Genomic DNA, 15,000 nt, shown 5'->3' with positions numbered 1-15,000 from the left:
GAGGCCGCGATGGAAGAAGCGATATCCAGGCTAACTGGCACTTACAGATGAGCGATATGACTAAGTGAAAGAGATCAAGTGAGATTAAGTTGCAGAGCAATGCGCACATACACACATACTGTGCAAATTAGATGAAACGAAATTAGATTTGCCTTATTTACAGTCTAATTCAGTTTCATATGTCGAAAGGCCCCTTGATAGGAAATATTTCTAATTTCTTTTTTTGAATTGATCAGATCTGAACCATAATGATTTAGTAGTGAGGTAGGCTACAGCATCTGGCCATGGCAAAGGTCTGCACTCTCCACCAAACATTCTAGTTTGTGATATAAAGTGGACTAATGCAATTTAAGATAAGATAAGATAAGATAAGATAACACTTTAATGTTCGTTTAAACAGAATATTGTCTCTGCATTACAGCTCAGCAATCAGCATAGAAAGACATTAAAAAAAATTACATTTAAGATCATAAAATCAATCACGCCACATGTAACAGGTGTAGCCCACACACAGATAATGTCCGTTAGACTAGGAGTGAGTCCTGTTAGACTAGGAGTGTCCCGTTAGACTAGGAGTGAGTCCTGTTAGACTAGGAGTGTCCCGTTAGACTAGGAGTGTCCCGTTAGACTAGGAGTGAGTCCTGTTAGACTAGGAGTGTCCCGTTAGACTAGGAGTGTCCGTTAGACTAGGAGTGAGTCCTGTTAGACTAGGAGTGTCCCGTTAGACTAGGAGTGTCCGTTAGACTAGGAGTGAGTCCTGTTAGACTAGGAGTGTCCCGTTAGACTAGGAGTGAGTCCTGTACAGTACTTCACCCTTCTCTGTTGATTGAGTAATGACACAGAGTGATGGAGGAAAGAGTGTTTATATTAATTTCCCCTACAGCTGACTATTTAAGCAGTCAGAGGATATTACAAAAACTGTATCAGCCAGCAAATATTTGACTACTACTACTACTACTACTACGCCTAGTACTATTGCTACTAGTACTACTACAGCTTTTACTATTTGTTTCCATTAATTCATAATTCTCTAAGATCAAGTAGAGATGTATAGATAGGTGTATAGACTGTCAAAAGACTGATTAAGAAATTAGGGGAGAAAGAGAAAATAAAGACAAGAGGAAGAGGAAGAGAAGAGAAAGAGAAGAGGAGAGAAAGGGAAAGAGAAGAGGAGAGAAAAGGAAAGAGAAGAGGAGAGGAGAGAAAGAGAAAGATAAGAGGAGAGGAAAAGGAAGAGAAAGAGAAGAGAAGAGGAAAAGGAAGAGAAAAAGAAAAAGAGGAGAGGAAGAGAAGAGGAAGAGAAGATAGATAGATAGATACTGTATTTATCCCGAGGAAGAAGAAGAGAAGCTAAGGGAAAGAACAATGTCAGAGGAGATCTTCAGAGGGAGAGAAAGCAGTAGGCTAGCCTATGTAGAAACGTGCAGTATGTTTGATTACTATTTTTACTATTATTCAAAATTACTTTTCATCCTTGGCCAATATTAAACAGTCCTGTCAGTAAAGCGTAAAGGTGCTATATAGAGTTGTTTTAGACAAAAACATTAAAAAATGATGAGATTTTGAACATCCACTCTGAAGAATACCACTCAAATTCTTCAGAACAACTCGAATTCTTCAGAATAACGCACACTGAAACTGAACTGAAAAGAGACAGGTGTGGAAAGAGAACTGAAAAGTGGAGGAACAAGACTGAGGGACAGATGTACTAACGCTTTTGCATCCACTTCAGGCGTATTTGTTTCGCAATCATGGCGAGGTACGTACAAACAGGCCGCACTGAGGTAAAAGCGCAGACTGCACGTCGCGGGAGCTGAGTATGGCAATTTGCTCTATTCCGTGTCATGCATATGCATTCATAGGAGGGTCAGGGGAAAGTGGGAGTTTCGTGTAAAAAGATGGGATGAGAAGCGTAAAATGCGGTGAAATCTTTTATCTTTTGCGGTGAAATATTTCCGCCTTGTAGAAGCAGGTGTTGCTGTTTTTTTTTTCAAATTGCGGTTAAATGCGTCAATAAGAGGAACTTTCAAAGACAACAGAATCGCTTGTCAAAGCACCAGTTTTGGTTCTTTGTAATAAATCAAAAGCAACCTTAACTTTCGTTGGCCTTTCGAATGTCTTACTTTCACTTTCATATCATCCACTTAAACTTTCCTATTTGTTAGATTTGCCCAATCTTCTATAGCCTACATGCGCAAGTAGTTTGAGTAGAACTACTGCTCTTCATTATCTCCCTGCTTGTCGACATCTTATCATATTATCTTATCGTATTATTTCATGATCGCTAAACGTTTGATTCCTTTTAATGTTGTCATCAGTTAACTTCATTCAACTGCGCTTGTGATTGATGTGTGCCGTTCAGTTGTGAACGTTCGCAAATTGCGGTAGGGGGCGGATAAAGCAGTGAGAGAAAGCAGTAGGCTAGCCTATGTAGAAACGTGCAGTATGTTTGATTACTATTTTTACTATTATTCAAAATTACTTTTCATCCTTGGCCAATATTAAACAGTCCTGTCAGTAAAGCGTAAAGGTGCTATATAGAGTTGTTTTAGACAAAAACATTAAAAAATGATGAGATTTTGAACATCCACTCTGAAGAATACCACTCAAATTCTTCAGAACAACTCGAATTCTTCAGAATAACGCACACTGAAACTGAACTGAAAAGAGACAGGTGTGGAAAGAGAACTGAAAAGTGGAGGAACAAGACTGAGGGACATGCCCACTCAACGCATCTGACTCAGATACCGCACTCCTACAACCTCTAGGGACTGCTGGAACATCTTTTTCAGCATTCACGCCTCTCTCCGAGAGTGAAGTGTCCAGACTCCTGACATGCAGCCGTCCTACCACATGCTCGCTGGACCCTATACCTACGAGCCTACTTCAGTCCATCAGCCCGACCATCGCTCCAGCTATCACACATGTGATCAATGCCTCGCTAACCTCCGGCACATTTCCAACAGCATTCAAAATGGCCCGGGTAACACCGTTACTTAAGAAAGCTTCTCTCAACCCTGCTCAAGTCGAGAACTACCGCCCTGTCTCACTACTGCCTTTCCTATCCAAAGGCATTGAACGAGCAGTCTCCAAACAGGTCTCTGACTTCCTTTCACAGAACAACCTTCTGGATCCAAATCAGTCTGGGTTCAAAAGCGGCCACTCTACCGAAACGGCTCTGCTGTCTGTAACAGAAGCCTTAAAAGAAGCCAGGGCGACCGCTCGGTCATCAGTACTCATTCTGCTTGACTTATCGGCTGCCTTTGACACGGTTAATCACCGTATCCTTCTCTCTATACTCGCTGACATGGGAATCTCCGGTTCTGCTCTCTCCTGGTTTGAATCCTACCTCACAGGACGCTCGTTTAACGTATCATGGCTTGGTCAGCTATCCGCACCTCACCATCTCACCACAGGGGTCCCCCAGGGCTCAGTGCTGGGCCCCCTCCTCTTTGCTATCTACACCACCTCCTTGGGACAGATTATCCGTTCGCACGGCTTCTCATACCACTGCTATGCAGACGACACACAGCTCTATCTGTCCTTTCCACCTGACGACCCCCTGGTTTCAGCACGGATCTCGGATTGCCTTTCAGACATAGCTACATGGATGAAGGCACACCACCTCCAGCTGAACCTCTCAAAGACTGAACTGCTGGTCATCCCAGCTAAACCTACCATACACCACGACATCAACATCAAATTTGACTCCCTGTCTGTTTCACCGACCAGGACTGCAAGAAATCTAGGAGTTGTTCTTGACAACCAACTAAACTTCTCAGATCATGTTGCCTCAGTCGCCCGGTCATGCCGTTTTGCACTCTACAACATACGGAAAATCAGGACTTACTTGACTCAAGATGCTACCCAACTTCTGGTTCAGGCAATAGTCATCTCACGACTCGACTACTGCAATGCCCTCCTGACAGGTCTCCCAGCCTGCGCAGTGAAACCACTTCAGATGATCCAGAACGCGGCGGCGCGCCTGGTCTACAACCAACCCAAAAGGGCACATGTTACCCCACTGCTCATCCAGCTACACTGGCTACCTATGGCGGCCCGCATCAAATTCAAGTCTCTAACGCTTGCCTACAAAGTAGTCTCCGGTTCTGCTCCCACCTACTTGAATGCCCTCATACAGACTTACACTACCTCCAGACCGCTGCGCTCCTCTGACGAACGACGTCTAGCTCTACCACCGGTACGCTCAAGCCAATCCAAACTTTTCTCATCTGTTGTTCCTCGTTGGTGGAACACATTGCCAGTTCCTACAAGGGCAGGGACATCCTTTTCCACTTTCAAAAAACTCCTGAAGACCCAGCTCTTTAGAGAACATCTACTCTCATAGCAACACTTACAACAAGTCTTACTGATCCTAGCACTCACCAGCCGTTTTAAACTGACAAGTAACTGTTAAAAACAGCACTCACCGACGCACTTATTCTTACTGTACTCTAATGTTTTTTTTTAAACTGTCCTAAAATTGTGAGAATTGTTCTAAAAACTTACTGTTTACCATGTTGTTAGTCGCTTTGGTTAAAAAGCGTCAGCCAAATGTAATGTAATGTAATGTAATGTAATGTAATAAAGGTGCTGATTACCCGATGAATTGCAGGTTTGATAAATACCACGTACACTGAAGAATCACAGCGTCCGCCTTTTGCGGGTTGGCCATGGCGCTAATAACGCTACATTCGCAAATGTACGTACATCTGGCCAAGAGAGAGAGAAAGAGAGAGTGCGAGAGAGAGAGAGAGAGAGAAGGGGGGGGTGTGGCGGGAGTGGACGTACGGGCCACAGAGAAGTTGTTGAGTGGCGTCTCCAGCTGGTCCACGTCCTGTGGCCGCTCCTTGTAGCCAATGAATGTCCCATCACTCTTCAGCAGGAAGTACCTGGGCCTCCATGTCTTAATGTACTCTCCTGTGGAACACCACACACACACACACACACACACACACAAACACAGACACATCAGACACTGCTGAGCAGCCACCCACTCCCGCCCCATATAACTTCAATTAACCATTCATTTTTGCCAGACGTCCATCACGACCTAACAGGCGAGCAGCTGATGGCTGCTTGGCTCTGATCTGTGCTGTTCAATCACACTGGCCCACAAAGACCCAGCTGGCTACTCACAGATCTGGAGTCAGTGGCCACACAGTACAGGCTGGGCATGAGAGAGGCTCTATCTGAGTGTTTGAAAGATGTTGTGTATGTGAATGTGTGTGTGTGTGTGTGTGTGTGAGTGTATGTCTGTGTGCGAGAAAGAGCACTTCTGTGTGAGTGACTGTGGGCCAGTTCTACTGTATGTGAGTGTGTGTGAGACGGCTGTTCTGCATGTGAGAGAGAGAGATCGTCTGTGTGACTGACTGTGTGTGAGAAGGTTGTGTGTGTGTGTGTGTTAGTGGATGAAAAATGTTCTGTGTGAGAGTATGAGTGTGTGTGTGTGTGTGTGTGTATAGTGATTCTGTGTTAGCGAGTGTGTAAGAGATGCTCTGTGCTCAGACTTCGTCTGCCTATACTTTGTGATATGGGCTGCAAGTTTTACCAGAATGCTCCTGATGTTGGGGAACAGACAAAGCATGAACATGACTTGTGACAGTGTGTGTGTGTGTGTGTGTGTGTGTGTGTGTGTGTGTGTGTGTGTGTGTGTGTGTGTGTGTGTATGTTTGTGTGTGTGTGTGTGAGTTTGTGTGTGCGTGGCATGACAGTGCAGAGTTGCAGCACGTGTGGGAATTTATGAGGTGTGAAAATGAGTATACGTGAGTTAGTGAAAGTGTGAAAATAACATTGTTAGCTTGTGGTAACATGAGTTGGATGAGTTGTTTATGTCTACGCCTGAGCAAGAGAGAGTGTATGAGAGAGATACAGTGAGAGAAAGAAAGAGAGCGGGAGTGTGTGAGAGAGAGAGAAAGAGAGAGAGAGAAAGTGTGTGTGTGTGTGTGCCATGCAATGGCATGTTAACAACAACGACTCTGAATGTGGGAAATCAACTGTTTCTCTGACACACTGGTCAGCCACACACCGCCCCTTCCTCCTCTTTTCTGGGTATCAAAGCCTCATATGACTTCCTCGCCTTTACACCCCCCCCCCCCCCCCCCACAGACTTCACTAGAAAGCTGCATGTATCTGTGCAAACACAGGAAACACACAGGACATGTAAAAGACACATACGTCCACCACCAAAAAAAAACCCATAAATAACATCCACCCACGCGGGATCCCCCCCTCTCTAGGGGCCATAAACACTGATAGTAAGCTGGGTCATGAGAGTACACTCCAACACAGCAACCCAACTCTAAAACATACATCTGCAACACCATTCAGTCACTTGACACAAGGGACACACATATATACAAGGATACAAGGAAGTTGATTGTCACATGCATATAGTTACTGGAAGTAAGAAATGCAGTGAAATTATGTCTGGTGTCAGCCTATTTGTGCATTTATGGGGGGGGGGGGTAAAAAGTGCAGTAGAAGAGGGGTTTAGTAGATTAAGTGGCAAGGGCTGCATAAGAAAGGTGGGGGAGGATTGGGATTGGGTGGGGGGCACCAACAAGGAGCACCCAAGAGCAACAGGGGCAAGAAAAACTCAATGTTGTGAGACAATGTGCTGTGTATTGGGTATCAAATGACTATATACAGTACTTTGAATTATATAGCATGAAACAGGGTAACATATACTTGGGTGTCCATAGCAACTTCATTACAGTAATTTCCTGTGTATTAAAAAAAATAAAGTATAGTATAAGTATATATACTCTTTTGATCCCGTAAGGGAAATTTGGTCTCTGCATTTATCCCAATTTGTGAATTAGTGAAACACACTCAGCACACAGTGAGGTGAAGCACATACTAATCCCGGCGCAGTGAGCTGCCTGCAACAACAGCGGCGCTCGGGGAGCAGTGAGGGGTTAGGTGCCTTGCTCAAGGGCATTTCAGCCGTGCCTACTGGTCGGGGTTCGAACCGGCAACCCTTCGGTTACAAATCCGAAGCGCTAACCAGTAGGCCAGTAGTTCATACCATATGAACTGCCCCCGTGTATTAACCTCATAGCTTAAGAGATTTTGCAAAATCAATGTCTAACCTCGGCTAATAGTTGGGAAATTGTGGTAGTCCTAAAACACACTAATGAATATTTGTGCTTTTAAGAAGATATAAACAACATATTTGTCATATATGGTCAACATTCTTGATATATGTGTATTATGTCAATGTTTTATAAGAGCCCCCTTCTCTATGGAGAGACAGAGGCAGCATTGTTTGTAGTTAAGACTGAATGTAAGCACACTGAGGGCTTTTTAAGAAAAGCTACAGACCGACCAGTGAGAGAGGGTCAGGGGGGTCACTGTTGACGCCTCACTCACCACTCTCACTAGTCTCTCTCTCTCTCTACCTTTCTTCTTCCTCTTCTTTTTTTATGACACCACATTAGTGGTGCTTCTGGTAATCAACAGCCAGATTCAAGAAAACAGGAAATGACTCAGGAGACGTGCAGCAACATGGGCAAACACCAGTTAGTAAACACACACACACGCACACACAGACACACACAGGACACACACTCAAACATATACTGTATATATAGATACAGAACTTGTTTTTGCTATTTGTGCATAGCTTTGCAGGCGCAATCTAAGACTCATTTGTGACACAGCATGTGACAGACGAGGACCCAGTGGCATCCTTAAAGGACGCATGACGTCACTGGAACACATTTCCGATGGTTCCAATGGCACGTCCGGCGGGTGCAGTTCTCTTATTAAGATGCAGATGCTGATATGCGCCTGGTGTGAAAATGAGAGCCAAATACGGAAACTACGCTAGTATTTGAAAGGGGGGTTGTGCAAACTTATTTCTTATAATTATTTCAACTTGTGCATGTGCAGGGTTGTGGGGGACACAAAGTTCTTCTAGAGCGTGTAAGAGTGAAGAGCTGTAGATTGTAAACAACTGTGTGTGTGTGTGTGTGTGTGTGTGTGTGTGTGTGTGTGTGTGTGTGTGTGTGTGTACACATGTGGTTCAGCCTTCCTCTTTTAGGAGGAACAACAACAACAGCAGCTCAACACAGATACTTCACTGTCTGTAATTCTCTATTTTCTTTTACACACACGCACGCACGCACACACACACACACACACACACACACACACACACACACACACACACACACACACACACACACACACACACACACACACACACACACACACACACACACACACACACACACACCACTCGTGCAGATCTAGGGGCTGGTTCATTCATATTAGCATGTTGTTGTCACACAGACACACTCAGACTAAAGGCAAAGCCCCAGTGAAGCTTGACTGTGAAACAGGATCAGTCCTACCAGCTTTTAGATTTCCGCAGTGCTGGACAAATGACATTCAAACCAATAACACACACACACATTTTAGCCCAGTCAGCAACTACTGTGATCAATGAGGGATGATTTTATTTGTTCTTGAGATCCATGATGTGTTTCAGCATGTTCCAGAGACCTGTGGCTACAACACACTCACCACTGAAGCACTGAGTCATATGGAAATACTGCATCACTGACCAATAATCAGCTGAAAGACACTGATACGATTGCGCTCACTGGCTGACAGCCATTGGTCCTCTTTAAAATATTTTCAATCTCATTATTAACCTGTTTGAGAGCTTCTTAGGGGACCTAAACCTCCATGCACTCTGAACGGGCTATTGACACTGATAAACACAAATAGCCCCATAGCCCCTTAGTCCACATTAAAGCAACACTCTAGCCGAGCACACTATATGAGGCCTGGGAGGGGGGGGGGGGGGGGGGGGGGGGGGTCATCAGAGAGCCAACTGGTGCACCACAGAGTCTGCAACTAAACACATGACAGCATACTGACAACCTCATTACAGTAAGACATTCACATGTCCACAAGTCCTTAATTCCTGCTATATATCAATGTGCTACTGTAATTTCCTGTGTATTAGCCACATTGTGCCCCTATTTATTAACCTCATAGCTGAAGAAATTTTGCAAAAATCAATGTATAAGCCATGGCTAATAGTTGGGATATTATGGTAAATGCATTTAAACATTGCAAAATATGGTAATCATACACTCACACAACTCCAAATATACAACAGATCATATTATTTTAACGCCACCCAGAATGGGGGAGATAGGAAATTATGAATGGCAGTCCAAGCAGTGGGTCAGGCGTAGGTGTAAAAGTCCGGCTTCAGAGCCACAGTCCTACCACGTCTCTTCAAACCATTCACCAAATCAGTTGATTTCAATTTGCGCAACTCCTAAGCCAGTTAGATTGGCTAATCATTATTGTTATTGGTTTGAATGTAATCAGCAAAATCACCGGAGTGGACCAATATATGGTAGGTCATGGTGGGACTCGCCACGTTCATCAACGCCAACATTTTTAACTGACAAGCATTCGATAAACAATGGATTCGGCAGCAGTGTGTTGAATGGGGTTGTATTGAAAACAATGGGATCAGATTCTTGGCGAAATCACCTGTTTGAACCAATACATGGTGGGATTTTCTAAAGCCAGACTTGTACAACTCTGGGGCCAAGCCTCTGCAGCATTAAGCGTCATTCGCATATACTGCACAGTGTTTTTACGCCACCAGTGGTTATTTTGCATAACCATGGTCTCAAAGTTGCTTGCAATGCAAGCTTCAGTAGAACTGGGCTTCCGCGTGCAGGGGAAGGAAGGCTCGTGGCTGGCAGGCAGTTACAGTAGGCAGGCAGTCCCTGTGGCTGGGGTCCCCGCGTGAGGATGTGGCTTTATGAAGGGAAGCTGACTGACTGCTGCGTGGTTACTTTTAGGAGTCTGCATCCTCCTGGCTGTCTGGCAGGCCACTGCTGTTTATCCCAGATCTTTTAACGGGATATTCCTTCAATCAAAGGCATAATGCCAAGCGTGTTTGTGCGTTTGGTCGTGAGTATAGCTGAAATCCTATAATTGGCATGAACAATATACAATACTTACATATACATAATATATACATACATGTACAACAGTTGGGTCTGGTTGAACTATTTAATAATATCTGATCAGATGAAATGCATTCCACTAGTGGCAATATCCCAGCCAGGATATCCCCACTAGGACTCTTTACTGCGATCAATCACTCCACACTTTGCATTGCATTGAACGCGAACATTGCATTCATTCAAAGCAAGAGTAGCAATTTCATAACATCACATTTTACAGTTATCGAGTGAGAAAAGGGAGTAAACGGGAGATGAAATGTGTGTAGTCTTGGCTGCAGAGTGACATTTTCCATTTCTTGGCAAAAGTAAATGCCAAGACTATTGATTGGGACTATTTTTTGGGGATGAACAAAAGTCTAAATGAATGGTGGAAAACATAATTTGATGTCATTAAATTGATTAGCTGTAAGTGGAACTGTTGAATAAAAGCAATATGGCACTTGTGATCATGGCGCTGGTAAAGGATATATTCACCAGCTGTGATTAGTTACCTGTAGTACACGACCTCCGGCCTATGGCCAACGGCCACACCACAGCCGTGGGTATATCCTTTACCAACCCCACTCTCACTCGTGCCATGTTACTCAAGCATGTTTGTGCATATCACACCAGGCTCACTAGGAGTTAGCTGCCATCTGCTGTGACGATCACTTATTGATGAAAGTATTTATAAATGGATTCACATCATCTGTCCTTGAAGAAAACAAAGCACTACTGACCAAAGATTCTAGAACAGAGCTCTATTCTAGAATCTTTACTACTGACTATGCGAGCCTATAAAGGTTGCCTGCACTCCACATCACTCTGAGACTATAGTGTCGACAGGTTCATAGAAACAGCAGCAACAGACTTTCACTGTGGACCTTCCCCTGCCTTCAATTTGCTTCAAAGCCTGTTCTCACGGCCACAGAGAACCGGAGCTCCAGAGTTCAGGTTCCGACGAGCCGTTCCAGAACACCGCGCGCATTCCATTCCCCTCAGCTCAGAGCTGCACTCAGAGGTAGAACAAAGTGGGGAGGGGAAGAGGTGGGGTGTGGGGGAGCTGAGAAGGGGAGTGGGGGGCATTGAGGGCAAACCTGCCCGAGAGAGAGAGAGAGAGAGAGAGAGAGAGAGAGAGAGTAAGTGTGAGTGAGTGTGTGAGAGAGAGAGAGAGAAAGAGCGAGGGAGAGGGAGAGAAAGAGATAAACAGAAAGAGAAAGAGAGTGGAAAGGAGGGGAGGGAGAGAGATAGAGTGCAGCTTGTTTTTCACCCCCCTGGACCCTGTTTGGCTTCCCTGGCCGATGACTCACGCTCTGGCTTGGGCCCCAGCAGGTCATCCAAACATCCCTCCTGGCGTCCGTTACCCCCCTGCACCCCCTCCACCCCAACAACACCCCTCCTCCGGCTGAACATGCCCACCCCACCCAGCACCCTCTGAACATCCTCTTCACCTCACCGGCCAATCACTGATGAGTCATTCAAATGACCCTTGATGACAGACCAATTGGGTGGCAGACATTAGGCAAAATGGAGATTAGGGCCACGAGTCCACGGGTTGGGACGTGTTAAGGGTTAATGGTGAGCAGGGACATTGTTTTCATCACACTACCATTATTATTGCACCAGAACCATGACATGATGTGAGAACCTCACCTTATGGGGCAACATGGAAAGGATAACAAGAGAGGAAAGAAAAGGGGGTGGAGCGAGGTAGAGAGAGAGAGAGAGAGAGAGAGAGAGAGAGAGAGAGAGAGAGAGAGAGAGAGAGAGAGAGAGAGAGAGAGAGGGTTTTGAGCCCAGAGCTGGTGAGGGAGGGAGGGACAGAAACTGAAATCCCATGTAGGCTAAACAAGGAAGCCGTTACGCAACGCACGGGCAGTCAGCGCCAAAACACATTCCACCCCTGCCAAAGCAAAGCCAAGTCTGTCCCTTCATCCGTCTGTCTGTCTGAGTGCCAGTCAGTCTGCCCAGTCAGTCCGTCCGTCTGTCTGCCTGTCTGACTGTTTGTCTGAGTGCCAGTCTGCCTGTCTGTCCCTCTGCCTACCTGCCTGTCTGTCTACCTGCTTGTCTGCATGTTTGCCAGTCTACCAGTCTCTCTCCCCTTGCCTTGCCTGCCCTGTCTTCTCATCCGTCCATCCTTCCGTTTGTCATCCTGTCCATCTGTGTGTCTGTGGCAGTGCCCTAAGTAAGCTGATTTGGCCTGGACCGAATCCACTCCGCCAGCAATGGCCAGGGCTCACACACTGTAGCAGCAGCGCGGCCCTTTTCCACCCCCCCCCCCCCCCCCCCAGGGGCCAGTGGCGAACACGGCCATCTTGACTGCTGCTGCTGTCTCTGCACTCTGCAGCCTCCGCTATTGCCCTGACCTGCCCTGCCCTGCCCTGCCCTGCCCTGACCTGGTGCCACTCTCTGACCTCCTTCTCACAACCTAATTGGCCTGCAGCCAACACTGGCCCATAGCCAGTCACATCCTCCTCCACACACACCATACCCTCTGCCTCCTGTCCTCCACCCATAACACCACCACCACACTGGGTGGCACAGGGTAGAGAACGAGGAGAGAGAAAGAAATAGAGAGAGAGAGAAAGAGAGAGAGAGATGGAGATGGGGGGAGAAGAGAGAGGAGCATTGATGAACTTGACATCTCCTTGAAAACGGGGGGGGGGGCATAATTTCGAGTGGTGGAATTTTTTCCAACGGCCGCCAGTGAGTGAGGGTTAGGAGGGTGGAGAGGGGAGAAGGAAAATTCCTGGAGTACCAGGAAGTGCATTTGCATTGCACGTGCCTGTTGAGATCTTCCAGAGAAAAACGTCAGAGAGAAAGGAACCGCTCGGAAAATGCGATGACTAGGCCTTTATTTTTGTACGTTTTTGGAGTTATTTTGGGGTTATATTTCTTCAGATGCTGTTTGCTCGGCGATGAGGTTGGTAACTGTGGTAACAGCTGCAGCTGCCAGGGCGACGCGACACACACTGCCCCGGCAACCGTTACGCATCACCACGGGAGAGCAGCTCTGTTTTGTGTACAGAACACAGTAAAGGTCAAAGGTGAGCTGTACTGCGGGTGAGGACACAAACAGCCTCGAGGGTGGACGATTGCGAAACAGACTTGACCAGCGTGGTTCTGGGGTCACCTGCAACCTGGAGTCGCTGGGTTAGAATGACCCAATGAAGAAAAAACAGTATCACATGTCCAGCCTGACTAGGAACTGCAGATCACACTGCTTCACACAGATTGACCCGCCATAGGAGGGTCAAAATGTGTTGGACTGAGGTTTTTTATTTGTTAGATTTGTCACACACACACACACACACACACACACACACACACACACACACACACACACACACACACACACACTCTCTCTCTCTCTCTCTCTCTCTCTCTACACAACCATAAAGAAGGAGCTACCACACATAGACAACATAACGAGTCTTGCTACTTGAAATCAATAAACAGTCCCATCTACCCTTCAGGCTATACACTCCATAACATCAACAGCACCTAAAGGATGTACTTACTCAAGATCAATAAACTTCACCATGGCCCTTTACATGATTCCATAAACATGTTCAACCACATGCCCACTAGACTGCAAGACTACACAGTGGAGACCAATATCATAAAGAGCCCACGGGAAAAAGTCTTGAAAAAAGTCTCCATCTCAGTGTCAGCAGAGTGTCCTAAAGTTTCATGTGCATGTTCTGCTGAGGGTTCAACTGTAGATAGCCACACCTTGTCCAAAAAAAGCTCCTGCTACATTGCTAATAAGTATTAACATTTGACTTTGTATATAATTCAGATTCAGATTTCTGTTAGCATGTGTGAGCATGTCTGGGGATGCCTTACACGGCTGACAGGCAAACCCTGAAGGTGCCTCATAACTAACTTATAACTAACTATAGTCCTGTTAGCGTTTAAATTCAGCATGATTTGGGTTGATTTCAACTTTCTTCCACTTTGGGTTAGCATGTTACTGTGTGTAATGGGATGCCTTATATGGCCAACAGGCAGCTGGGGTGGCCTGGTCTGCTGAGGTCTGGACTGGTCACTCACCTCTCTTATGGAGCCAGCCCTCCTTCACAATCACAACCTCTCCCATGGCAGCCCCTCAGGGTAGGGTCCTGTGGAGCTCTGAGACCTGAGCAGTGGGGTGGGAGCCGACAACCTCTCTTCTTCAAACTGCTCCACATGGAGAGAGAGAGAGAGAGAGAGAGAGAGAGGGAGAGAGAGAGGGAGAGAGAGAGAGAGAAAATAGCATTAGAACTTTAGTCAAGGCTGAGCCAGGAACTTTTTCCAGTGGTCAACTGTTTTACCTGCATAGAAAATAAGTCAATTAGGCATTTGAGACAGATATTTAAGATAGCAAGCACAGCAAATGACTGCGATTTAAAACAGTCAGGGAGAAAGCCCTTATTCATAGAATCTACAACTATATTGGACTACTAGATAACGTCAACAGCGACAGGACTCCTGAGAAATACTACCACCCGTACAACTACATAGTAAAAAAGAAGTTTAAACCATTTTTCTTTTGTTGGGGAGTACATTTTCCATTATTTTTTTTTCAAAGAAAGATTCCACCAAAAGGTAATCTCTAAAACGGTTCTATTTTTATTGCTTGGCAGCATGCAGACTTTTGCTGACTAAATACTGGAAAGTAAAAATAAACAAACAAACCAAAACAACATCTGGTGTTAAACTGAGGTCACAACTCAAACCTGCTTTGATTTTAAACTCAAAATTAAAATTATTAGCTAGTGTCTGGTCCCCGAAACCCTTGTTGTTCTCTCTCATGCTGAATTGAATTGAATTGAATTGAATTGAATTGAATTGAAGAGCGTGTAAACACAGAGAGGTCTGGTGTGGGTTATCTCTAATGTTGACCGATGTCCATAAAGAAGAGAACTTTAGGAACCACAATGACATTTTGTTTTTAAATGTATGGTGCTAATCTGCATCATGATAACGAAAGGGGTCAAATAAAATCAATCAATCAATCAATCAATCAATC

General features: G+C 45.4%; 1 protein-coding gene across 2 annotated transcripts in view; it reads right to left on the bottom strand.

Annotated features, from left to right (window-relative positions):
• The window catches only part of LOC121711832 (RAC-alpha serine/threonine-protein kinase-like), a 39,568-nt gene that overhangs the window by 14,132 nt on the left and 10,436 nt on the right, over window positions 1–15,000 (bottom strand). For both annotated transcript variants that reach the window (XM_042095672.1, XM_042095673.1), the window contains exons 2-3: window positions 14,043–14,168; window positions 4,792–4,920 (exon numbers count right to left, since the gene is read on the bottom strand). In XM_042095672.1, the coding sequence (XP_041951606.1) occupies window positions 4,792–4,920; window positions 14,043–14,088 (175 nt within the window). In that variant the 5' untranslated portion in view covers window positions 14,089–14,168. The remainder of the gene's footprint in view (window positions 1–4,791; window positions 4,921–14,042; window positions 14,169–15,000) is intronic.

The sequence above is a fragment of the Alosa sapidissima genome, chromosome 6 (assembly GCF_018492685.1).
Source record: "Alosa sapidissima isolate fAloSap1 chromosome 6, fAloSap1.pri, whole genome shotgun sequence".
Lineage (NCBI taxonomy): Eukaryota > Metazoa > Chordata > Actinopteri > Clupeiformes > Clupeidae > Alosa > Alosa sapidissima.
The sequence above is the reverse complement of the archived record's forward strand: the minus strand, read 5'-3'. Positions and strand labels throughout refer to the sequence as shown.